The sequence below is a fragment of the Pleurotus ostreatus genome (assembly GCF_014466165.1).
Source record: "Pleurotus ostreatus strain PC9 chromosome Unknown scaffold_3, whole genome shotgun sequence".
In the NCBI taxonomy this organism is placed as follows: Eukaryota; Fungi; Basidiomycota; class Agaricomycetes; order Agaricales; family Pleurotaceae; genus Pleurotus; species Pleurotus ostreatus.
The window spans coordinates 2,660,808-2,685,430 of record NW_023503158.1 but is presented as its reverse complement, the minus strand read 5'-3'; the positions used below and the strand labels follow the sequence as shown (position 1 = coordinate 2,685,430).

The 24,623-nt window shown below is 51.0% G+C and overlaps 10 protein-coding genes across 10 annotated transcripts; 5 read left to right on the top strand and 5 right to left on the bottom strand.

Annotated features, from left to right (window-relative positions):
• Positions 1-3,806: 3,806 nt before the first annotated feature.
• On the bottom strand, positions 3,807-6,977 carry PC9H_005513 (uncharacterized protein; the record flags this gene model as incomplete). Its single annotated transcript, XM_036775080.1, has 6 exons — positions 3,807-3,985; positions 4,047-4,175; positions 4,227-5,889; positions 5,952-6,468; positions 6,649-6,723; positions 6,784-6,977. The coding sequence occupies 6 exons, from the start codon at positions 6,975-6,977 to the stop codon at positions 3,807-3,809; spliced, it is 2,757 nt and encodes a 918-aa protein (XP_036633582.1).
• A 257-nt stretch (positions 6,978-7,234) lies between these two features.
• Positions 7,235-10,382, bottom strand: PC9H_005512 (uncharacterized protein; the record flags this gene model as incomplete). The annotated part of the gene is made up of 23 exons (XM_036775079.1): positions 7,235-7,269; positions 7,332-7,358; positions 7,411-7,548; positions 7,599-7,631; positions 7,686-7,745; positions 7,803-7,877; positions 7,930-7,996; positions 8,052-8,125; positions 8,176-8,411; positions 8,467-8,545; positions 8,689-9,058; positions 9,108-9,119; positions 9,170-9,208; positions 9,265-9,323; positions 9,388-9,577; positions 9,628-9,641; positions 9,686-9,759; positions 9,819-9,868; positions 9,906-9,967; positions 10,047-10,100; positions 10,156-10,201; positions 10,259-10,266; positions 10,325-10,382. The coding sequence occupies 23 exons, from the start codon at positions 10,380-10,382 to the stop codon at positions 7,235-7,237; spliced, it is 1,860 nt and encodes a 619-aa protein (XP_036633581.1).
• A 1,077-nt stretch (positions 10,383-11,459) lies between these two features.
• SCO1 (Cu-binding protein) lies at positions 11,460-12,424 on the top strand (the record flags this gene model as incomplete). Its single annotated transcript, XM_036775078.1, has 4 exons — positions 11,460-11,615; positions 11,669-11,765; positions 11,819-12,013; positions 12,069-12,424. The coding sequence occupies 4 exons, from the start codon at positions 11,460-11,462 to the stop codon at positions 12,422-12,424; spliced, it is 804 nt and encodes a 267-aa protein (XP_036633580.1).
• A 76-nt stretch (positions 12,425-12,500) lies between these two features.
• PC9H_005510 (uncharacterized protein) lies at positions 12,501-12,959 on the bottom strand (the record flags this gene model as incomplete). Its single annotated transcript, XM_036775077.1, has 3 exons — positions 12,501-12,573; positions 12,692-12,748; positions 12,880-12,959. 3 exons carry the CDS (start codon positions 12,957-12,959, stop codon positions 12,501-12,503), a joined length of 210 nt encoding a protein of 69 aa, XP_036633579.1.
• Positions 12,960-13,148: 189 nt separating this feature from the next.
• PC9H_005509 (uncharacterized protein) lies at positions 13,149-14,365 on the top strand (the record flags this gene model as incomplete). Its single annotated transcript, XM_036775076.1, has 4 exons — positions 13,149-13,321; positions 13,375-13,731; positions 13,786-13,984; positions 14,042-14,365. The coding sequence occupies 4 exons, from the start codon at positions 13,149-13,151 to the stop codon at positions 14,363-14,365; spliced, it is 1,053 nt and encodes a 350-aa protein (XP_036633578.1).
• A 539-nt stretch (positions 14,366-14,904) lies between these two features.
• PC9H_005508 (uncharacterized protein) lies at positions 14,905-16,080 on the top strand (the record flags this gene model as incomplete). Its single annotated transcript, XM_036775075.1, has 1 exon — positions 14,905-16,080. One exon carries the CDS (start codon positions 14,905-14,907, stop codon positions 16,078-16,080), a length of 1,176 nt encoding a protein of 391 aa, XP_036633577.1.
• A 261-nt stretch (positions 16,081-16,341) lies between these two features.
• Positions 16,342-17,110, bottom strand: PC9H_005507 (uncharacterized protein; the record flags this gene model as incomplete). The annotated part of the gene is made up of 4 exons (XM_036775074.1): positions 16,342-16,461; positions 16,516-16,698; positions 16,756-16,878; positions 16,928-17,110. The coding sequence occupies 4 exons, from the start codon at positions 17,108-17,110 to the stop codon at positions 16,342-16,344; spliced, it is 609 nt and encodes a 202-aa protein (XP_036633576.1).
• An 84-nt stretch (positions 17,111-17,194) lies between these two features.
• Positions 17,195-19,273, top strand: PC9H_005506 (uncharacterized protein; the record flags this gene model as incomplete). The annotated part of the gene is made up of 7 exons (XM_036775073.1): positions 17,195-17,465; positions 17,524-17,818; positions 17,874-18,110; positions 18,161-18,260; positions 18,317-18,847; positions 18,901-19,041; positions 19,094-19,273. The coding sequence occupies 7 exons, from the start codon at positions 17,195-17,197 to the stop codon at positions 19,271-19,273; spliced, it is 1,755 nt and encodes a 584-aa protein (XP_036633575.1).
• A 320-nt stretch (positions 19,274-19,593) lies between these two features.
• SEC11 (Signal peptidase complex catalytic subunit) lies at positions 19,594-20,462 on the top strand (the record flags this gene model as incomplete). The annotated part of the gene is made up of 6 exons (XM_036775072.1): positions 19,594-19,641; positions 19,701-19,810; positions 19,866-20,027; positions 20,088-20,231; positions 20,297-20,318; positions 20,370-20,462. The coding sequence occupies 6 exons, from the start codon at positions 19,594-19,596 to the stop codon at positions 20,460-20,462; spliced, it is 579 nt and encodes a 192-aa protein (XP_036633574.1).
• A 1,437-nt stretch (positions 20,463-21,899) lies between these two features.
• PC9H_005504 (uncharacterized protein) lies at positions 21,900-23,144 on the bottom strand (the record flags this gene model as incomplete). Its single annotated transcript, XM_036775071.1, has 4 exons — positions 21,900-22,045; positions 22,120-22,501; positions 22,557-22,911; positions 22,969-23,144. The coding sequence occupies 4 exons, from the start codon at positions 23,142-23,144 to the stop codon at positions 21,900-21,902; spliced, it is 1,059 nt and encodes a 352-aa protein (XP_036633573.1).
• Between the last annotated feature and the right edge of the window lie 1,479 nt (positions 23,145-24,623).

The window sequence follows — 24,623 nt, the reverse complement described above, 5'->3', positions numbered from 1 at the left end:
ACACCAATTGGACACCAGTTGCCAACTGGATCCAGTTGGTATCCAACTGAAGATGTGGTGAACTGTTAGGTGCTCTTATTAGCTATCTAGTTCATTCCCTAGGTTTATTATATAGACCAAAAACCCCGTATATACTTGCTACTTATCGTACAAGTAAATACACCACCACACCCCTATCTACTTAGGAGTAGTATTGTTGATTGACATACTATTCCTATTAACCGACCTCACCCTATCCATACCCTTCTGAGAGTATTTCCTCTATTCCAATAATCCCGAAATCAATGAACGACCAGGTGCAACTCAACGCAGTAGTCCACGACCATCTGGGCACTAATTCATTAACCTGACTTAGTGTGACAGTGGCACTACCTTGAAGGCACAGAGACTCCATTTGAGATCTGGACGGACCACAAGAACCTAGAGTACTTCATCAAGGCCCAGAAGCTCAACCGTCGTCAAGCCCGCTGGTCCCTATACCTTTCCCGCTTCAACTTCACTCTCCAGCATCGTCCTGGTGGGACTATGGGTAAACCGGACGCTCTCTCGCGATGCTCAGATCACTCGGATGGTAAGGACAACAACAAGGATGTAGTGATGCTCAAGCCATCCTACTTTGCTGTCCGTGCCACAGGTGTCACTCTTGAAGGGGAGGAGAAGGATATCCTCACAGCTATCCGGACTGGAGTGCGAGATGCGAAGTTCGAAGACGCAGTGGCAAAGGCGGCAGAGGAGCTGAAGAAGGCCCAGGGCAGTCGCAAGACAGTCCGGAGCCCGGAATGGTCTCAATCGGACGGACTCCTGATGTTCTGGGGTAAGATCTACGTTCCGGACTCACCGGACTTGCGCTGGACTATTGTAGCTCAGCACCACGACACCAAGGTCGCAGGACACGCTGGCAGATGGAAGACCCTAGAGCTCGTTTTGCGCAGCTACTGGTGGCCCAACATGTCCCGGTATGTCGGATCCTACACCCGCCATTGCGACCTCTGTCTCCGGACGAAGGCCCAAAGGCATCCGCCCATGGGTGAACTCCATCCGCTTCCCATTCCGGATGAACACTGGGATCGTCTGAGTGTCGACTTCATCGTTGAGCTTCCGGAGTCCGATGGATTTGACGCTGTCATGAATGTGGTCGACTCCGTAAGCAAACGCGCCCACTTCATTCCGACTCACACCACAGTGTCTGCCCTCGGATCCGCAAACTTGTACCTGCAGAACATCTGGAAGCTGCATGGACTCCCTCGGTCTGTTGTGTCTGACCGGGGTCCGCAATTTGTTGCAGAGTTCACCCAGGAAGTCTACCGGATGCTCGGAATCAAGCTGGCTGCCTCCACTGCGTACCACCCTCAGTCCGACGGACAAACGGAACGGACTAACCAGGAACTCGAGTCCTATCTCCGGATCTTCGTCGGAGAGTGCCAGGACGACTGGGCTCGCCTCCTACCTATGGCGGAGTTTGCGTACAACAACCGGGTCCATGCGTCCACTCAGCAGTCACCTTTCCTCCTAGATACTGGCCAACATCCTCGCCTCGGGTTTGAACCTCATCAGCCACCATCTTGGATGGAGTCTGCAAACGAGTTTGTACACCGAATGAAGTCCGCAGTTGATGAAGCTCAGTCTGCATTGGTCAAGGCTCAGGATGACATGAAGCACTACTACAATCAGCGTCGGACCCCTGCTCCGGAGTACCAACCGGGTGACAAGGTTTGGCTGGACTTGTCGGACATCAACCTTGCCTGACCCTCCCGGAAACTCGGACACGCATGACTCAGTCCTTACAAGGTCGTCTGGAAGGTTGGCAAGGCAGCGTACCGACTCCAGCTCCCTCTGGGCTTATCCCGCCTCCACCCTGTCTTCCCCGTGGTCAAACTCTTTCCCTTCGTTCCAGACCCCATTCCAGGTAGACGCCCTGTTGCTCCGCCCCCTCCGCAGCTTGTTGATGGAGAAGAAGAGCATGAGGTAGAAGAGGTCCAGAATAGCAGACGGTTTGGTCGGGTCCTGAAGTATCTGGTACGCTGGCGAGGCTATGGCATCAAGCACAACTCCTGGGAGCCCGCGAGCAACCTCCAGCATGCTGCCCAGAAGGTCAAGGACTTCCATGATCGTCATCCGGACGCAGTGCGCTTACTCCGGACGAGTCCGATGAGTCCGACGACTCCCGCACCGCTCCGGATGACTCCTACAGCACTGGACCAGTCCTGGGAGCGTTGGTGCAGTCGGAAGGCTCCGGGCTCTGTGCAGTCGTACTTTGACATCTTCTCGCAGCAGTCCGGAGTTTCGGGGTTGGTGAATTTGTGGCGTGGCAGGCAGGAATCTTCACGTCGGGTCGCCGCAACCTTGAAGGGGGGGTGATGTAAGGGGACACTCCTATTTTCTCTCCTTTCCTTCATCCCATGGACTCTTACCTACATTCCCTTCATTCCCCTTCGTTCCTTTTCGCTCCCTTTCCTTTCCACTTCCTTTCCACCCACTCCTTTGCATCCGAGCCGCGTCCGGTGACTCCGGAGTCTTCCCACACTTCGGACACTCCGGACTCGCTCGGACTCGTTTTGGACACTTCGGACTCGCTCGGACTTGTCTATACTCTTTGGGGCTTGTCCGGGTTACCTCTATCCTTTTCCCCCACTTCATTACTCTTTGCCCTTACTTTCCCAAGTCGCTGGCACGACTCCTGTGCATTTACTCTTTACTTCATTATCACATGTTTCCTCGTACCTTGTGATATTCATTTGGACTTGTGGCTGGTGTACTGTACAGTTATCCTGCATTCCTCTCACGCTACTACAGTATATACTTTGCTTCCCAGCATGGAGAATCCTTATCCCATTCTCTTTGGATTCTCCCTCTGCTAGGCCTGCGCTGTCGGCCATCTTGAGGTTGCCCTTACAGAACATGCCAGACATCATTCTAATGATGGCTTCATGTTTTATTTTTGCTCCTTTTGCTTCCCTGCGGAGACTGAGGTGTTCCGGCACCTGTTCCGGCCGTCACAATAGAGGTCAATAGACCTATGTACTAATGGGGTGCTGAATGTGGGAACATTGCATTGACTGTGGAAGTCATGTGCTTGTAATGTAGGTACAGATTGCTAAACAGTGCTTGTGCACTTTTAGCAATACTGTCAACACCAGTCATCCCATGATGACCTGGGTTGTCCCAATGGGTGTTGGCAGTCTATGGGTGGTGTGGTCCCCAATGCATGGGAACCGGGTGCTTAGCGTGCGACCACACAGCACAACTTTGTTATACATTTGTACAACAAGTGTGCACATCACTTCAACAGCTTCATGGTTCCTGTTGAGGAGTGCAGTGCACAGATCCCGCAAGTGCAAGAATAGGTTGTGGAGGGGTGAACCAGTATAGTATTTAGATCAGGAGAGAAAATGAAGAAGATATGTCAATATTGAGTGCGGCAATGATGAAACTGCTTTGCAAAAAGCATCAAAACCCTCTAGAGGTGGTGGTTGGCGAGGCATATAGGAAATACACGAAAAGCCTCTGATCAGGCGCGTCATATTCAAGTCCGACGGTCACAGTCACTGTGGCACGCGTTGTTGACAAATGTTTTGTGCCAGGCTCTCTGGAGTGGTTGAGCAAAATAAAGTTGTCGGTATAATCTCGGATCAGTCTAGTCGGTAACTGCCGACTGTACAAGAATACTCTTCAAGTCCAACATTCTCGCGCAAAGCTCAACCACGAAAGAGAGCCTGGGTAGGAGGCTGGGAGCCTGGTACCCAAGCAACGATATATATTAAAGCGCCGCCAGACGATCCCTAGTACAAATATATGCCCTCAAACTTCTAAAACAACCTCACAAAATTACTTGGGAAAACATGCTTTCCCCTCCGTCTTCGGCCCTCATCTAACAACTCTCCGCTCCACCACCCATCCTCCGGAGTCGCCGTAACCGCAATAATATCCCCTGCCTGAAAATCAAACTCTTCATCAATGGTTCCTGTATAATCATACAGCGCTTGCACTAATCAATCATAGGGACAATGAGTCTACCTACATCCACACTTTAAGAAAGTAGGACGGACCGTAGCACAGGATGGGTTTCCCTTCTTCAGTGACCTGGCCTGCCATTTGGGACTGGGGCTGGGATGCCGACTGTGGCACCATGGCGGGACTAGGTTCGCGATATGGTTGCTGCTGTGGTTGTCGCAGTCCTTGCTGCTGGGGGATCCCGTTCATCGGCGCACCATTAGGATAGTACCCACCTGTACCCATTGACACATTCCTCCCAACACTCCCCAAGCTCCCGCTCCCATACCCTGACATCGCAGGCTGTCCGTACACGTTCTGCTGCTGCTGTACTGGAGGCTGATACGGCGCTGGGGTGTAGGTAGGCTGGGGCGGGATGTGCTGCATGCCGTAAGGTGCCTGATGCTGTACCGGCTGCTGTTGAGGGTAGCTCATCTGGGGAGGTGGCGGAGCGTATTGCTGCTGCTGTTGTGGCGGTTGATGATGATGCTGTTGTGGCGATGGATCACGGTACAACACTTGCTGGGGTGGAGGTGCCATCCCGGTGTTCGTCGGAGCCATATAGCTTGTCCTGCGTTGGTTGTTGCCATACGAAGGTTGTTGTTGCTGCGGTTGTTGTTGTTGTTGTTGTTGTTGTTGTTGTTGCTGCTGCTGCGACGGTTGGCGAGGTTGTTGATATCGTGCAGCCATCTCGTCGTGCAGAACACGTCCGCTCGGGTCAAGGGCAATACCGACGTTATTTGGACTCACTGCTCGATTGTGAGGGGCAGCGGGATGGCCGATACCAAGGCCCTGATGGGGAGGCATGAAGTTGTTATGACTCATGCTTGGTGCCGGACTGGGTCCTTGCGCCATCGGTTGCGGACTGGGACTGCGAGACCCGTGTGCACCAATCCCCGCGTGTCCAACTTGGCTAGGAGGTCGAGTGAGGCTCTGCCCGTGGCTAGAGTTACTCGCATGATATGTCGATGGCTGCTGCTGACCGGGAGGAAGACCAACGTAACTCCCGCGCCGACTGACGGTCTTTCGTTCGCCTGGAAGAGATTGCTGGTAATCAGCAACGACGTTTTCGATCGGATCGGGCCCGATGGATGAGCCCGTGCTCTGAGGCCGCATCATCACTGCTGTTGGAGGATTCGGAGAGGTAGCGCGAGAACTTGGGGGGTATGAGCCCACGACCATGTCAGCGGAGGTGCGATAATCGCGTTTCTGAGCTCCATCACCGCCGCCAGCGGCGGGTGAAGGCGTCTGCATCTGCCTCGTTAACCCAGGTGCAGACAGAGACGAAGGTCCGGGAGTCGACGTGCTCTTCTGAGGTGATGAATGGGCAACAGACTTCCGCCGAATACTTCCGGAGTTCGAGACGGCACGCTTGAGTTCTTCCATCTGTTTAGCAAGGGGATCCACAGTGTCTTGAGGCTTCTGGAGCGTTGGTGATGGCCCGTTCACCTCGTCGGAGCCGAGGTCACGATGATGAACTGCATTTTGACCTTGTGAACCTTGTTGAGAAGTAGACTGAGCTCTCGCTCGACTCCGAGTTGGCTGTCGACTTAGGGTTGATTCTTCTTTTTCTGACTGTCGACCGGGCTCTTCTCGTTCAGATTCTGGTCCCCAGCCTCCTCCCCCACCCGCACCGATACCAGCTGTATTCGTTGCTGGCTCCGGGTCATCGTCCATTGGTACGCTACTGAGCTTGGCAGGTCGGTTCGTATTCCTGGAAAAGCGGGCGGGTCGTGAAGTAGGTCGGGTTGCGGCCGAGGGGATGGCATCGGGGGCGGCGTAGTTTATGAATGGTGGAGGATCGGGGATTTGGCTTCCAGTACCGTAGTCCCTAACAAAATTTTCCATCTCCTTCTCGGGGTCCATCTGTTCCAACGACACTCTGATCTTCTCGCAGGACTATCCAATCATTTCGCCATGTGAGTCAACCCTAGACACCAGAGGAGCTGCTTAGGGCTCACCTCGTCGTCAGCAACACAGACAGTAGATATTGAGTTCGCGTACGCCCACATGTTGTCCTTCGAGAATTCCATGCGATCATCTTCAAGGTCCTGACACATATCACAAAACACCTTCCAATCTTGCTCCCACTTGTGCGTCGTATCGGCCAGAGCCTTGGCGAAATTAGCAAAGTCCCGCTCGTTTGTTTGGACGGTCTGCTGGGCACGTTCAAGCTTGAGACGAATTTTCTCCAAGTCCTTCCCTTGCATCAGAGTCGACTGAGCAGTAAACGAGTTAATCCGCAAACAATCTGCCTCGTATTTCTCGCGGGCCTTGGTCACATACGCTTCCTGTGTTTGCTTGGCTTTGAAGGCCTTCTCGATCGATGTTTGATAGACTTTTTTGTGGTGAACTTGTTTGTTCAAGAAGGTTGCAGCTTGGCCTTCGAGTTCCCTGATCTGGTTGGCGAGCTGGAGATGCGAGGATGCTTGCTTATCTGTTTCTAACCGCACAGTGTCAAAGGAGTTTCGTAGTTCTCTAGCAATCAAGTATTAGAAACATCCAGGCGACTGGTGTAGCCCAATATACCAGCGCCAGGGCGTCTGAAATCACGACGACGACCTTCCAGCTGGCCACAAAGCAGACGCGTCGTCCAATACATGGGCCGAGCCTAGCAGACCAGCCTCGTATTCTCTATATGAAGGGTATCAGACTTACCCAATCTCGTCTCTGCCCAAATTCACCTTCGCCAGCTTGGACAGCCGTTTGGCGTAGTCCTCTTCTACAAGGGCTCTGGTGAGACAAACGTACTTAGCTCGGTATGTCGGTATCGCAGGGTGACTGACGACGCACCGTTCCTTCCAGTAGTTTCGTAGCTCATCCATAGACCTCTGCGCGCCGCGCATTCGAGCAAAGAGAACGTCCACTCCTCCATCCCCCATGCCCCAGAAAGCATTACAGAAATCCGTTGACTTTTGCTGGATGGGGGAGTTGCTGCGTGCATATCGTGATAGCGATGTTGTCGAGGGCTGCCTCCGCGCCGCCATATTCTGATAAATCGAATGCGGACAGAGCTCTGTCGGTTGCAGGCAAAGTGCAGGCAGCGTTCAAGTAGTGTTGGAGTTGAAACTTGAAACCACCGCGCACTTACCTCGTGACCGGCTCAAGATGTTTTTGGCGATGGTGGCGCTGGCGCCCGTTACCCAAAGAGTATTCTACCAAGTTGGGAAGATCGGCTCAAGCTGCAATATAGCGACCATCATTCCAGTACTTGCAAAGGACTACGTAAACAGATATCGGTACTCTACAATCGAAACCGTTTTCTAATGATGTCTGCGGCTAAATGTTTCAAACGTAGTTCAGCACATGCAGTGTGCTACACTAGTGGATGGATAACACACCTTGCTCAGCAATCGCGTACACAGTCGCTAGATGAGAAACTAGGTTTAAATCACGAATAAGTTGTATACCAAAGCCCACCTTGAGAATGGGAAGCAAAGTGTAGCGGCACAATAGACAGATCTACGACTCGAACATTCTTTGTACCATACACCCTGAGTTGAGGATCAACGACACCACCCTTTTCACGAGGCAACATTGAGCAACTTCCGGCTGGATCTAGTAGAAATACAGTTAGCAATGGGTGGGCCGCTCCTCGAAGGACTTACGGAACGTGCTATTGAGAACTTGCTTAATCCACGCTAATAAAGAGTTGAAGCAATAATTATAGCCAGTATATCCGCAAACGAACATACCAGCAATTTGCTCATCGGTCTGGACTTGAGGTCCTGGGTTTATTTCGACTGGCGAATCGCCTATATCACAGCATATATATCAGCGGCTTGAATGGCAGACGTAGTAGTGGCACTCACCAACGACTTGGGTGAAAGGGTGGACAGTGGATAATTTACGGACAAATTTAACCATTTCCACAATCGTCTGGATATCTATAAGGATGCCAATTACACCCATGAGACCAATACCTTCTGGTAGGCCTACCGAGCTCCTCTTCAAAGTAACGAGGGTCAATCACTGGGTCCACTTTGGGGTCGGATGTCGCACAATGCTAAATCCGTGTGCCATAAGTTGCGCATCAAGGTGAATTTTGTTGCAAGACGTACAACAGAGCCTCGAGAAAAGTTGTAGTTGGTCGCTGCAGCGAAAGTGACGTACCGTTTGCCTGGTGCAGGAAGATCTGCTACCGAGTCAAAATCAGTGAATAACGTGGGGCGAGAGGAGACAAACTTGGGCGTGACAGAAACTTTGGAATGGTGATGATTTCACAACCGGGCATGCGCCTATCAAATCGCTCCAGCATGATTTTGTGTTGCTCCAGGATGCCTGGAGGGTATGTATCAGCATTTTGCAGGACTTTCTTCTTCATCGCATTTTTCATTTCTTCAGCCTTATCAGTGAGGAAGTCCAGAGGAGCAAAGGCTACAGCAGAGATTCCTGCAGTGAAAAGACCTGAGCCTGTGGCACTTAAGTTAGGTCAGTAGCAGTATTGGAAAGTGCTTATCTACAAATATTGCTTACTGTAAAGCTATGTGCTTTGATAACTGGGTGGAATCTTGCAAGATATCCCAGGTTTCGGCTTCAACATCGTCCTGGATTTCTGATGAAAAGACATGAAATGAGACGCGGCAGCAAGTGGGGAAGAGTATCAACTAACCAAATGAAACACAGGCATTAACATGCTCTATATATAATTCGGGCACTGAGGCGAGTCAATGACACGAAGAATGGATACGTACGCACCTTGAAGATTCTCGCCGACCCCAGGGAGATCAACTTTGACTGGGACATTAATCCTCTCCAATACATCACGCCTTCCAATCCCCGAAAGCTCGAGTATCTGAGGGGACTTGACAGTGGTAGCAGCGAGAATAACCTCCTTCACTGCAGTCGCGAGGAACACCCCTCCGCCATACATAAACTCCACACCTAATGCTACTAAATCTTCATTTACATCTGAGGACTCCTCAAAAAGGATTTTATCAACGTGCGCTAGCACGAGGATGGAGAGGTTTGTGCGGTCGGCGCTGGGGAGATAGTAGGCATTCGTGGAATAGGTCCTGGTGAATGTCGCAGGGTCTATGTTATTAGGAATCAGAAAGGTGCCAATCGGCTAGAGTCCTGGTCAGAAAGAAGTTAAGAGGGGTGAACGTCATGCGTACGTCGCCGTGTAACTAGGTGTCATCATTAAACCAAATGTACTATGTGTGGATTAGCAACGTACGGGTGCTTTTGCTATGGGTATCCCAAGGTGATTCATTGCCTGTAGGTCAACATCAGGAAAACTGAAATAAGAGAGGTTTCAAATCAGGAAAGTACCTTGTGGGCCTTCAACTCTATATCTAAAATAGATCCCGTATGCGCAATCTTCAACAACCCTAGAATAATATAATGGTAGGCCATTTGCTGCGGCTAAGCGAACAAGAATCTGTCGTTGCATACCTTCTTGGCTGCACTTCCATTTATTGAGGTCTAGGCCTCTAGCCGCTTGCACATCGGGCGGGACGTGGATGAAACTGAAGAACGCGACTGACAGCTGAACAGACAAGTCCAACTTGACGACTTGAACTACGTACTTTTCAACTTTGTCCAAATATTTTTCATGATTCTTCCAATTCCATCCCGGGTTTCCCTAACCAGAAATCAGGCATACACGTCGTACGGGGTATAAGTGACAATCACCAAACGCTCGAAATCTGTACCAGATTAGTCGACAATCCAATGAATTCGAGTGACTTACCGTCTATATCTTCTACGGGAGGTTTTGTCCAGCACAGATAATTGGTAGCTGAGCTTCCGCCTAAGCCCCTACCTCTGATTCGTCGGAGTGTGAGCCGGGCCGTTGACGCTCAGAAGGAGCTGGCGGGACTCACAAGTGCCACTTTACCTCGGTCCCCTCCTGCCCACGCCGGAGAGAGGTAAGCTAACAGAATGGAATCAGCATGCTGCTATTCCCTTACAGTTGGGAAATTCCAATCATAGTCCGTATGGCCGAAATGAGCACCGAATTGCGCGGGCCTGACTATCAGAACAGAAGCAGAGACAGGATGTTAGTATCGAGCTATTGTCGCTTCGTCACGTAGAGCCGTTGGATAACGTACGTATAAGGTCGTCATCCAGGTTGGCGGGACCAGCTTCAAGAACCAGAACGGTCGCTATTTCATCCTTAGCCAGTGATTGACCGTCGGATCCAGTCCAAGAAAAGCGTACTATCGTCGTCTTCCGTCAGTCTTGCTGCGAGAACCAGCCCGGCCGTCTATGATTCGTACAGTATTAGATACTGTGACCCGCACTCAAGTTATACGAGACCTACACCCCCACCTGACGCGCGATAAGCCAAGTCACACGATTGCCAATTAAGAGCCACCAGTCGACATACCAACAACGATATAGTCAAATTTCCTGTTTACAACGTCGTCCAGAGACACAAGCGGCATCTTGAGGCACTACCAGGTGACAGTACGTGGAAGAAGTAAAGGAACGAAGACCCCGGCTTTAAATCGCCCGAAGAGGTTGCGGTGAATGGTTAACTCCATCGCCACCAAGTGAGTCTAGAGCGAAATCTGGAGCTCCATTGTGCATATGCCAACGAACAAGGATCAAGTTCCTGATGATCGATGAGTCGAGATTACAAGATTAGAGCAAGGAACTCACTACAGAAGACCGACTACTCCACGTAGAAGACCTTTACTCGCTTCATACGAAGAATCTAGGGATCTTACTACATAGTCAAATGGCACTGAGGCGACCAAAACGTCCGGCAAATATTCACCCCTTTAGGGACTCTATTTCTTTCGAACTTGTCTCCAGATACTCTTCATAAGAATCGTGATAAGCAGCTATATGGTAGACATCTCAGCGCATTCCTGGCGCCAAAATATACAATGCCTTACCTGGAGTTTTAGCAAGTGCCCTGTACCGTGCAATCGCCTTCCGATTGTGCTCGACAGCAGCCAACTGAGCATGCTTTATTGTTCCTTGACACTCCAGGATGAGTAACAGCTTTCCCGACGCGACGAGATACACCCTTACCCGACAAATGAACAACGTTCGGTATGTATCTTGAAGTACCTACAGCTGTCACGAGCGTAAGGGCTGCCCATGCCAAATTGTGATGGTCTCTCGCAACTCGTATAATGCATATGTTCGTTACAGGTGAGAAGTATGTCACTGTCGTCAGCATATGAGTGCACCGTAGCGATGCGGCTGCTTGGAGAAACTCGCCGTTTAGAGACATCCCTACTGCTCCCCAGCCCGTATCTCCAAAGTTAGCCACAATGCTCTGCTTCAAAGCATTGAATATCTGTTGACCATTGAGAGTATTGTTGGTCGCTTCGTGGAGAGGAATAAATTCAACAAGGAGCCATCGATTCTGGTGGGTACAGCCTCAGCCCATCCTCTATGAGAGACTTGGATGGCCTCAACGCATACCTTGAACCTGACCATCACCGCCCGCTTGTGATCGCGACTGGCCAAGAGACGATAGACGCCCATTTTCCTTTCTCAGCGCCGCCATGTCGTCGCTGCTCACCGGCCCCGCCCTCCGAGCCCAGTGCAGGCGTCGGGCATTCCACACAACGTTCTTCAGGTCGCAAAAGCACCCTTCCCCACCCCAAAAGCCTTCGACGCGTGCTTATTCACAATTTAGCCGTGACCGCGCCGCCGTAGGGGTAAGTCCTGATCTTTATACAGGAGCAAGAGCCTAAACATCTCTGCTATGTAGGTATTCACACCAAAGTCTGCTGCGCTCTTCGTGGCGGTGGGTGTCGGCTTATTCTTCTACTTCCGCCATGAGAAGGCCAAACTTCTCGAGCAACGAGGTGGGTTATAGAGTTCCCCCGTGCTTCGGACGCTGAATCAATATCCAAAACAGAGCAAGAGCGCGCAGCCAAGCAATATGGGCGACCCAAAGTCGGGGGACCATTCACCCTAGCCACACCCACCGGGGAACCATTCACCGAGAAAGATCTGTTGGGGAAATGGTCTCTCGTTTACTTTGGCTTTACGAACTGTCCCGACATCTGCCCGGCAGAGTTGGACAAAATGACAGAAGTCATGAACGTAGTCGGTGAGTCCCAATAGCACCATCGCGCTCACGCCGTTCCTCTCATTGTATATCTCAGAGAAGAAACACGGTTCTATATTCCAACCAGTCTTCATCTCCGTTGACCCTGCTAGAGACATCCCCTCTCGAATTGGTCAATACCTGACCGACTTCCACAAATCCTTCATCGGCTTGGTTGGATCGTACGAGTCCACGAAGGCCGTCTGTAAAGCCTATCGTGTATATTTCTCTACGCCGCCGAATGCCGACCCAAACGGTGACTACCTCGTCGACCACTCTATATTCGTCTACTTGATGGATCCGGAGGGTCAATTTATCGAGGCATTTGGACAGGCAGTTGATACGCCAGAGGTTATCTCTAAGATTCACGACGCCGTAGCGGAGTGGACGAAGGAACACGGCAAGAAAACGTAGAGCTACTGTATAGTTACTTGTCTTTAACCCCTACTTTGATTGAATTAAAACATAAGCAACAAAGGGGAGGGTGCGTCTATTCTGCCTCCTCCGCTGCTGCAAGCTTCTGTTTCGACAAGGCCTTCATGCGGCGGACATAGCTGGTAGTCCTGGTCAGCAAGGTTCATAGGCCTAGTGTGAAGATGCCCTCACTCGTCGTATTGGCACCTGGCGAAAGAAAATGTTGTCATTTCCCTACCCCATCAACATAGTGAACAAATAACTCACTTCTCATAAACATGTCGCTCGTCTTCGCATTTCCATGGCAGGTACATGGTATCCCTTCTACAGGCGTTCAATGGAATCAAAAGGCTATTCCACCACCAGTGAGCCCATGTTCGCGCGCAGGAAAGTCATAGGTGAAGCATCGTGGAATTAGAAAAGCATGGTACCAAGGCTAGTCGACGTAGACGTACGCGGAGCACTTGTCTCGCCACCCGAGAGGCACTTTGTTGGCCTTCAGCTCGGTCTGCGACGCTGTCGTCGAGGAAGCCATGGTGGTTGCTGAATGTGAGTTATGTCCGAGTTGCTCGTGTTGCCCGCTCATTCCGGTTGTATTTGGCTGTGGGATGGGAACCAAACACTCGCCTCCCAAATACGCGCACCTTTGAGACGCGTCAGCGACCGAAGTGTATTTCACCGTCGTCGTCGTCGCCGTCGCCGTCGAGCTCACTGTCTGCACGCCATGCCGCTCGAAGCCACCATGATGATTATCGACAACTCAGAGTACATGCGCAACGGGGACTACCAACCCACCCGCTTCGAAGCCCAGGCCGATGCGGTCAACGTCGTATTTCAAACCAAGACCGACTCCAATCCGGAGAACACAGTTGGCGTGATGACCATGGCGAACAAAGGGTAAGAGTCTCATGCAGTATATCATCACTGCGAACTCAGTCACCATATGTTAGCCCAGAGGTCCTCGTGACACATTCGAAAGACCTGGGGCAGATCTTGCAGGCAATACACGCCACTTCGTCCAAGATTGGCGGACAAATCGACATTCCTACAGCCATTGCTATCGCCCAACTTGCCTTGAAGCATCGAGAGAATAAGAATCTGCGACAACGTATTATTGTCTTTGTTGGATCACCACTAGAAGGTCAAGCTGCAGATGAAAAGGCCATGATCAAGCTCGCAAAGAAATTGAAAAAGAATAACATCGCGGTCGATGTTGTGTGCTTCGGTGATGGCATTGAGGAACCCACAGAAGATGGGAAGAGTGTCCTGAAGTCCTTCGTCGAGAGTACAAGTAGTGGTGATAACTCGTAAGTTCATTGTTTGCTATGACATTAGCACAATCATTAAATGACCGTTCCTAGACATCTGCTCCTTGTTGCCCCCGGTGCACACTTGCTATCTGATGCCCTTATCTCCTCTCCAATATTATCTGCTGACCGTGCCGGCGCCATACCCGCTGAACTCGGTGGTACTGGTGATGCAGGTGGTCCCGCTGCTACCGCTGCTGGTGATCAATTCGAATTCGGCGTAGACCCAAGTTTAGACCCCGAACTTGCCATGGTAATAAGACTGCATCTCATATCATATCGAGTCAACAACCTAAATAATCTATTCTAGGCTTTACGGATGTCAATGGAGGAGGCTCAAGCACGGGAAGCTGCAGAACGCGCTGCATCAACCTCAAATCAAAACGCATCAACACCTTCAGCCCCGCCTCCTGCTGCCGCCCCGGTAGCTGCGGATTCCACGGATGACGAGGAGGCGGCACTGCTGGAACAGGCGATAGCCATGTCACAGGATGTCGAGATGGACGCCTCACGACCAACTGGCACGACCGACGATGCGGACATGGACGAAGATGAGGATGAAGAGGCAGCTATTGCAAGAGCGATTGAGATGAGTATGAAGGGTGAAGAGGATGATTCTACTCCTAAGAAGTAAAATGAACTCTTGTTAGTGTACATGCTCCCTCGATTCATTCATTCTCTTCTCCATTTGCTTGTTACGCCTCATTGACTCAGCCTCTTGTACATGTGCGAATAATGCGTTCAACGTCGCCGACTGCGCATTGCCGGATTGATGCCACCTTGGCAGTGTAGCTTGCCCATTGTTCTCGGAGACGGCCGTATGGCAGAGATTCCTGTTTAGGCAAGTCCCGACGTGGCTTCAATGCGACGATATCCAAATAAGGGAATATACACCGCCAACGGGCTGACTCATCCACACGCGCCCTCCCTTATAAGAGCGCCCCCTCGTTCTCTGCTTTGACCTCTTCCCTTTGTCTGAAACCCCATAACTTGAGGCGTGAGTGGGCCGCGTCAAAGGAAACCCAGCGATTGTGGTCCAAATACCGATTGTCTCTGTAGTAGCCACTTGCCACTCGCCACAAAGGCTCCGGGCTTAAATAGAGTCTGAGTCTGCGCTGGCAAATCCCCACAAATCCATAACTCTTTACCTCATCCCTTTGAACACCGCTACAAATGACAGTAGTAACGCGCAGCGCGGCAAAGAAGAAGCTCTCGGGAACGACCCCTTCATCGCCGCCTAGGAGAAGCACAAATACCCCTAAGCCCAAGGCTAGGACCATCGCCAGACCCCCTCCAAACCGCGCCCGCAACGAAAACCCCTCCTCCACCAACACAGGCTTTCGCACCACCTTGATTGACAGCTCTGGAGCTGTCGTCACTGTAGCGCCATCCGCTACAGGCCAAGGTGTGCACACGAGATGGGCGTACGACCCCACTCCCTACGAACGCACCTCTCAAGACACCCAGATGAACGAGGAAACAGGACCAACAACCCACTCTGCCTTACCGAGCCCCTCGAGCACACCTCCCTCAATCAATGCCCGCTACGTGACTCCTGCTCCACGAGAATCGTTTTACCCATCCACAGCCCTTTGCACCCCCCAGAAGGGTGTGCGCGCCAAAGTCGTGCGACGCAGCCCTCGTCGAGTCAATGCCTTAGCTCCCGAGGTCATTATAGGCAACCAACGCTACCACCACGCCATGGAGAAGGCGCTTAACCGCACCAATGATGGCGAGTCCAGCAACCTGAACGTCCTCCCGACTCCTTCGAAGCAAAATAAAAGAGATGTATTCAGCAACCGAGCGCAAACAGCAGCGGCGGAGGCACCGAGACTTGGACAGCCGGTCTCGTTGCAAAGGGCACCCTTGGGAAGATATGATACTATCCAGTGGGATGCAGGCTGTGGAGAGACGCCTGTTGCTTCGCCGAAAACGTGTGCGGAATCTCCCAAACGGCGATCTCCCCTGGTACGCAGCTTGGACAGTGGACCAGGACCCCTACTCGGCCCAATGGGCACCCAGATCATTGGTCCAAATGGAACGCACCTTCTCCTCGGCGCCACCGCCGGTCCAATTTTAGATACTCAAATCATCAACGAGAACGATAGCATGATGGATATCACGATGGACGAGGGTGGGCATCTGAAAGGTCCTATCGGGCCCCATGGAGAGAAGTTGGGTCGTGATGGGAAGCAGTTGCTCGGCCCGTCGGGGACACTCTTGCACTATGATATGAATCGACTTGCGGACAAGATGCGGGATGGAAGAGTTGAAGCGAAGGGATTCTTAGGGGGCTCACCCAGTCGAGCCAGGAGGTTGGGTCCTAGTGGAAATGCTCTCCTCGAGTGAGTGAGGATGGGAATGGAAGATTTTATCACGATTCATAAGGAACATACATGTCTGTCGCCTCTTCATTTACTACTCATATATGCCTTTTATCAATGTACATTACTGCATGGACGATGTATCGTAGAATCTGTAGCACACAATTCCGTTCGTTCTGCGTCGAACAGTTAACGATGTCAATGTTGGCTGTGAGGCTCCCTCACCTGTCGCATACATAGCCTTCCACCATCTCGATATATTGACTTCTGCCTCGCATAGGCCGATTCAAGATGCAATACTCTTCGATGCCACAGACGATATCACGATCTCGTTGATTAGTACTTTCTCTCTGGCTGAATCGCCTTTTGCCTCCAAAATAGCGGTATCTTGGCCAAGTTTATAGTGCTTTCAAGCCGAAGTGTTAGTAGTAAGTTACAACATAGAGACGCAACGGCCAACCTTCTTGACAGTATTCCATTCTGTTATATCCTGAAGCTTGTCCAGTGGCACAGTCTCGCCAGATATAATAGCATCCATATCTTTCTTGGCTCGCTCGGCTGGGAGATCAGGTCCGTCGATGCGAACGACCAAGAGCGACCTGGTCGTGTCCGACACGCCATAACGCCTGAGAGCTTCCGTGATCTGCAGAAGAGGCGCGATCATTGTTCGTGGTCCGCGCTTTAGCCGGAGAGTTTATACATTATTTGTCGGGTTCAGTATCCAGACAATCTCTGAATGGACCTTCTTCGTTCGCAGTGCACCCTGAGCTTCAGCCATGACAGCCTGGTATATGGCAGTCTGAAGATGCAGCCTGCTTGTAATCTTTATGTCCATCAGTCGCGCAGAGGCAGCGCAGCCAGCATTGACTGACCAGGCGGGCATCTATGAACGCAAAGTTGACTGCCTGGCGTTCTTGTTCTCCTTCGTCGCCATCGAGCGTCGCGGCCTTGATGATCCTGCTCCTGAGGTCCTTCGCGTTATTCACCGGGGCGAATAGCGCGACGTGCGCGACAGACAGATTTCTGGGAAAGTGTGGATTGGTAAAGGTCTCCATCATGGAGCCAGTCAGCTTTAGCGCCCAGTGCCTTCTTCTTCCCCTTCCACGTCGACGTCTGCGACGTTTCTCTCGACCTCCACAATGCAGTGGTCGTTCCTCAAGGACCTCCCGCTCTCGGTCCTCATTGCGACGCTCGCATTCACCGCTGCGCTCCCCATAAAAGCTGCCCTTCTGACGCCGGATAACTTCAATGACACTGTAGCCAAAGGTGTCTGGCTCATCGAACACTTTTCTCCGTATTGCCATCACTGCAGGGACTTTGCACCAACATGGGAACGCTTAGCGAAGGATGTGGAAAGCAATCCCAACCCCGGCATACACCTTGCGCAGGTCGATTGTGCTGCCTACGGAGGCGAGTGGTGACCCTTCGCTTCATTTCCGCAGTCGACTTGTGCTCATACCTCATACAGATTTGTGTGACGAACATAATGTAAAGGGATACCCTCAGATGAACATATACCAAGATGGCGAATACAAAGAATATTACAAGGGTGTTCGAGATTACGACCTCCTTACCGCGTACATCGCAAAACACGCGAAGCCCAGCACATCTGCTGGACCACAGACACACGTTGCTGCGCCCGTAGAACCCGAAGAGCCCGTTAAACTCCTGGGCACGACTGGACGCGTCATTGAGCTCAACGAACAGAACTTTGAATCCGTTGTGAGCGAGGGGCCTACTTTCATCAAATTCTTCGCTCCTTGGTAAATACATCCCGCCCTTCTGCGCAACATTGATAGTGGCTGATGTTCTCATCAGGTGTGGTCACTGCAAGAAGCTTGCACCATCATGGACACAATTAGCCAAGCATATGCAGGACAAGATCAACATCGCAGAAGTCAACTGCGACGAACATGGCGCTCTCTGCAAGTCTCAAGGCGTCGAGGGATACCCGATGCTCGCTTTCTACCCAACTGGTGTAGCCTCCAAGGCAGAATACAGCCAAGGTCGCAAGCTGGATCAGTTGAAGGCTTTCGCTGAGAAGGCCTCCGCACCGTATGGGATATACATTTGATCGTGAATTTGCTGTTCTGACACCCGTACAGCGCACTACAACCCATTCATGCAACGGCATTGGCCGACAAGGTAGCAGATAATTCTGTTATCTACCTCTTACTCCTCCATGACTCGAACCCCGAGCTCCTTGTACGTCTAATGAACATGCTTCCGTCGCACTCGTCCTAACGTTACCCATTTCGTAGAAAACCATGGGTAACACCGCTCAAGTCCTTCTTGGTTCACCTCCTGTATACTCGACCACTGCTCCTGAACTGTATGAGAAATACAAAGTACCATCATGGGCCCCCTGGGCGATACTCGCATTCAAGGATCACGACGCTTCCTGGCCCACATCACAATTCCTCGGCCCTCCTTCTCACGATGCTAACTCCATTAAAACCAGTGTAACACCTTGGCTCCTCTCGAATCGTCTTCCAACGACCGCAGAGCTTACACAAGACAGTTTCCAAGGTATCATGAATGCGCCTCACAGTCCCCTCGTTGTCATTGCTGCAGTAAACAAGGCCAACTCGGCGAAAGTGGCTGAGAAGCTGCGAAACATTGGAAGTAAATGGCGGGTGAAGTTGAGAGCGCACGATACGGCCTCAGCGGGTAACAGGGACGTAGTCTTTGCTTCGATGGACGCTGAGAGATGGAAGGACTGGATGAAGAGCATGTATTCTATCAAAGCTAGTGATGATGGTGAAGTCCCCGTCGTCATAGCAGACCACAAGGTTAGTGTCTATCCAACGTCTTTACCGTACAATGCCTCATGGAATACGTTTAGAACCTTATTTACTACGACGTTGACGAGAACAGTCAACCTCTGAAGCTAACTTCTGCAAGCCTATTTACCGCTATCGACAGCGTCCATAAGAACAAGCTTGCGTACAAGCATTCTGAAAACGCTGTTGAGAGAATTGCCCGCGTACGTTCTCCCACTCACATGTCAACGCAATCGTGACTAAAGCCTTGCACAGTACTTGAACGGCAAGATGATGTCCCTCGAGCACTTTGTCAAAACCCATCCCTACTACACCATCACCATTGTGGTCGGCTCTATGGTCGCTCTGTTCCTCTGGTTGAAGCGACTCGTAGCAGACGATGTGTATGATATCCGGGAGCAAGGGCAACTGAGAAAGGGAGACCGTCTTGATTAATATCACGTACTATAGGCGTAATGTACTCATCTACATATTTACATTATACGGACTATTGGATGGCACGCAGATGCTGAATGACCTTTGGAAGCAAACATGGGCAAGCAAGTGATCGGACACGCGATGCGCCACGTCCGTGACCCCAGTCCCCAACATATTTCCTCCAACATCCAGCGCGCTGTCCAAGGCCTGACTCCGAACCACCACCACCACCACCACCACACAGGCCTCCTCAAGAATCCCCTACATCCTTCCTCAGTGCACTCTACTCGCCGGTGGCGTGCTCATCACCCAAATCCTCAAAGTGAAGTGAAATCTCGATGTTTTCGGACGAGTTGAAGGCGTTTAGGAGACTGGGGTTCAGACATGTAAGCGAGGAGGAATCAGAGCATGTGCTCTAGTGTATCTGACACGGCTTCTGCGCTAGGTTTTGTTACAGGTGCTGAATTTTGCAAGCGTAATTGCTTCGGGCCTTATGCTTTGGAAAGGCATGAGCTTGGTTACCAACTCAGAGTCACCCATTGTCGTGGTACTGAGGTATGCTCCCCCCTCTAATGACCATGCCAGTTGGTTCTTACAGTAAGTGTCCTAGTGGGTCTATGGAGCCTGCGTTCTACCGAGGAGACCTACTCTTCCTCACCAATCCAGTGTCGGAACTGTACAAGACAGGCGACATAACGGTATATAAAATACCCGGAGCTGACATCCCAATCGTCCATCGCGTCTTAGAGACCAGAAACTTCCCCATCAAAGAGTACAGCCATCCCTATCGAGATCTCTGACGTCCTGCTGATTACATGCGTAACGATCGCAGCTGGGACCCTTCAACATCCTCCTCCCCTCACCCCGTAGAGCAGAAGATGCTAACGAAGGGAGATAACAACCACGTTGACGATTTGGCGCTATACGAAGGCCTGGACTGGCTAGAGCGGAAACACATCGTTGGCAAAGTTCGCGGGTGAGTTAATCACACTGGCGCAATCAAACCGTGCAGGGCGTTATCCAATATTCGTCTCTCTTCAGGTTTATGCCGTACATTGGCTATGTCACAATAGCGATGGCAAGTACTGTCCCTTCTTTCTGACCCTGTTCGTAGCATCTGACAATCCTTCTGCAGAACGACTTCCCACAACTCAAGTACGCTCTGCTCGGCGGGCTTGCGCTCCTTGCATTATTGCAGCGAGAATAGTTTCGTGGTGTATTTAGTATTTGAATTGGGAAAACTATCACATCCCTAACTTGTGCTGCGTACTGCGCTCAATCAAATTGCCCCGGCCTCCGTCACTGTATGAGTCCCAGCACGCCTGCCGTGAACCTCCACGCACGGCCTTTTGACACTCGTTGCATCTTTGCCTTCATTCGAATGGCTTTCGAAGAAAAACTTGCTGCAAGGTGATTTTAGACTCCGCGAATATCGTCGCCAATTGCAACTCCGTCTGTCTACGTCTCCCTACAGCTACATTGCTACATTCTGCGCATCCATTTCGCTGCAGCAATTTAAGAAAGAGTATTCGACCGTGTAAACATAACTCTCAGCACTCCTTAATGAATGCAACATGTCTGCAGGTCTAGAACTGGAACCGACGTCACTCTCCTGCTTCTTGGAATCTCGACTCTTCGAGGGCTTGCAAACCCTATCCGCTTCTCACTTATCATGTCCAATCGTTTGTCAAATCGCACCCTCCTTGTGATGTGCATTCCTGATGCTGACGTGTAGGATTTTTTAACCAGGCCCGTTCGAGCCGAAATCTAACAATATTAGAATGCCATGTTGCAAGAGGATCGGAGACCGTGGACTCTAGTTGGGCCTTCCTCGTGAGGGGAGGGAAAATATAAAATCGTCACTGTACTGAGCGTTCCTTCTGCCCGTACGTTCAACGGAAACTTTGGGGATGGAAGACGTATTCGTCTGCAAACGTTCGATCTCACGACACCTCCTTGATCACCTCGGTAGACCACCACTTGCTAGGACATTCGGTGCTGTATGAACGGAATACGCCGTGCTCATTGTCTACCAACTTCTACTACCTTCAACTGAATAGCTTTGCGGCCCACTCGAAACATATAGTTGGTCAAGTTCAACGCTCGATACTCAATTCACTCCTGGCTTTACCGCTCATTATACAGTACATTGCGACGATACTGAACTCTCGTTTTATGAATATGTAAGTACGAACAACGGGGCACAACGAGCAGAGCAAGATGTATTAAACGATAGGAGCAGGCTTTCGAAGGATAGCCATCCTTACAATTCCTCCCTTCTCAACCGGAACTTAGAAGCAACAAGATGGTGGGTGATGCTCGGCGCGGTATTCGCTCGCCAACATTGTTCCGCCCGTCAGTTGAACCGAACGGACATAAATGAATAGATGAGTATGAATAGATGAGTACACTACAACAAGTAACCAAGAAGTAATACAATAAATATCAGGTGTATATGTAGATATTATGGCCGAGATATAAATGCAAACAGTCACGATTCAACATACCCAGAGAAAGAAAGAATCGCATAGTTGTATTTCAGCGGCAGACCGCTAACATCACTTGATCCATAAGGAAGACAAGACACAGACGGCTGCATTCATTTCATCTGTAGCCGATGTCTTCTTGCTGACACCGGGCTCAGTCACTTTGTTCGGTTCAAACCTCCTACATCATCTTCACCGGTGAGTCTCAAGTTGTAAGCACCTCGGAAATTCGATCTCAGCTCTCGCCACGTAGCATGGCGATACTTGCTAGGTTGTGGAAGATACGATGCGTCGTACGCTTCGTCTACTGAGTTAGATAAGTACATTATATACATGGCGCCCTAGAGGCATCCTTTTCGCGCCGTCAAGTAGACTCACCGGTGGAGAATGGAGCCTTACGATTCTCATCATCCTCCAAGGTTTCTGCCTCACTATCCGACGACGGGCTGCGACGCCTTTTCCCGATAAGTCTCGGTCCACCCGAGTCGTCTAGGTACACTGCATTGGAACCAGTCGGATCTCTGGCTTCGGAGGTAGGGCGACTTTCGATAAGGACTTCCCGCCGCGATGAGTTGTCGCTTGGGCTAGTAGGTGGGATAGAGGGCGAAAAAACGACTCTCGCGGTGTCGCAGGTCGCGCTCTCCCTAACCTCCGTCGATCGGGAGGCCGGCGACGTGACATCGGGCGTCGTAGCCGTTGAGTCGAGTCCTTTCGCCTTTTTCTTGGGCGGCGACTGTACGGCTGACGACGATTCTGACTTCTAAGAGGCAGTCAGTTATTTGTCACGAATCAGTTGCAACTAAGAATACACTTACATCGCCTTGTTCTTGTTCGATCGCTTCTAAGCGCTTGATCTCCATGCATTTCTCTCGATGTTTCAGCCACAATCCGGGGTAGAATCTTGACCGTTTGTCAAGGCTGACCAAACGTGTACATGCCCCGCATCGCACGCTAATAGGTGTTACCTCCAACGCCCACGGATCATCCTCAAGTTTCTTTTTACGCTCGCTCTCGTCCATCATGTTCTTCTTTCGGTTACGTTTGCTATTAGGATCGCCGTCATTCTCATCATTCGACGAGCTGCCCTCCCTATTATCCTGCCTCGCGCCAGCAAATGGTGGGGGGTACCTAGGATCGGTTGCTACATGGCGAGACTTTGCCACACTCGCACTACATCATCAGAATGCATGTCAGTTAATGGAATCGCTTTGGAGGAAAGTGTGCTACCTAATGCTTCCAGGACAGACATTCCAATGTCCGTTTACCATGTCGTTTACAATATTCCAAGGCGTGCCTTCCGGGTAGTAGAACAGAAAGCTGCATCTCCCGCAGGGGACGGTTATTACGCCACGACCATGAAGGGCGGCTTCATGATGGAGGTCTCTGTCTGACGGGGACATCATCTTTGTCTGGTAGGCGTCCGACTATGCGAACTTTCGAGATGGTGGCGAGAAGTAAGAGCGTAGGAGGTAAGTCGACTCGTGGTACAAGCATTCATCGGTGGATCACGTGATTGACAAGCCGAGAGAAGCCAAGCACCTGGCGCTTCTTTTTGCCTAATTACGTTTGCAACCAGGAATGCGCCAACTGGCAACGGTGGCTACACCAGCTCAGAATCAACCACATGCCCCGCTGGACGAGTTGCACTCCGCCAGATGGGCCAGCCTTCATCCGACAATCCCCTCTTGGCGGTCTCCAGCTCGAATCACATAATCAATGATACGGTACGGTACATGCCGAGTACCCCAGGAGAATCAAGAAGTAACAATGTCAGGCCTACGTGTGAAATATCACCTACTTACTGGATTGGAAGCGTCCCTGGTGAATTCCGTCCCCATTATCACTGTGCGGCGGCACTTTTCCCAGTTGCGTTTCGATCCGATGATCACATGGCCCTTTGTATGATTTTAGTGGCCTCAGGATAGGCCCAACATAGGACTCTGGTCCGAGTTTACCTAAGGTAAATGAGGCATGTGAGGCCCCGTGTCTTGGTTTCTCGGAATGCTGGGCAGCCTTTCATCCGAACCACCCGGTTCATTCTAAATTTTGTAGACGGCTGCAGATAAACGCAGCGATGTTGTGTATCTATCCCTCGAGTTCTGGACGAGAACCGAGTTGCTGTGGAGCCTTGAGAAATAGGCCGCCGCTACAGCAAAAATGTCCCACTTATTTTGGCCGTCTATGCGCCGTCGAATTTTGCTGATATTGCGCTGTCTGTTGCCCACTTCAACCAGGAAGTACCTTGATTTGTGGTTGTTTGCATTTGCGACCCACACGCATCACGTCTAAGCAACGTCCAAGTGCCTGATACATAGTGGTTGTAACTGCCGTGGATTTACAGCTCGCAAGGGGCTATGTTAGCTGCGGTCAGATGATGGAAGTCTACTAGGTACCTGGGTTTGGGTTTGCTGTGTGTGAATCCACGACGCAATGTGTGCACAAAGCATCGAGGGCGCTCTATATCAGTATTGAGAATGTCCGGGCCGTCATCTCATATGTATGATAGAAACATCTTGAGCTTCAGGTATGGCTCCCCCTGTTGTTTCATCTGGGTACCCAGATACTGGGATTGGTGAAGTAGCAACAGAAGTGTATATCAGGGGCTTCCTTTTCTCACAGTCACATACATATTCTCACGCTCACACTGATAACAGCTTGCGTTGGTATGACTAGGTTGTACGAGACGAGCAAGATGTATTTGACTAGTTGCTTATACGCAGAGCCTCGAATGATGATTAATTTGCGAGATCTACCTGTCGAGATATGTGAAGGCCACTACGGAAAACTGACGGAAAGTCGGGAGGGTGAGGCTTTTAGTTACCGGGATCGCCCGGAGTATTTTCACATCTATAACAGCCGTGCAGTGTGCCGAGTCAGCACGT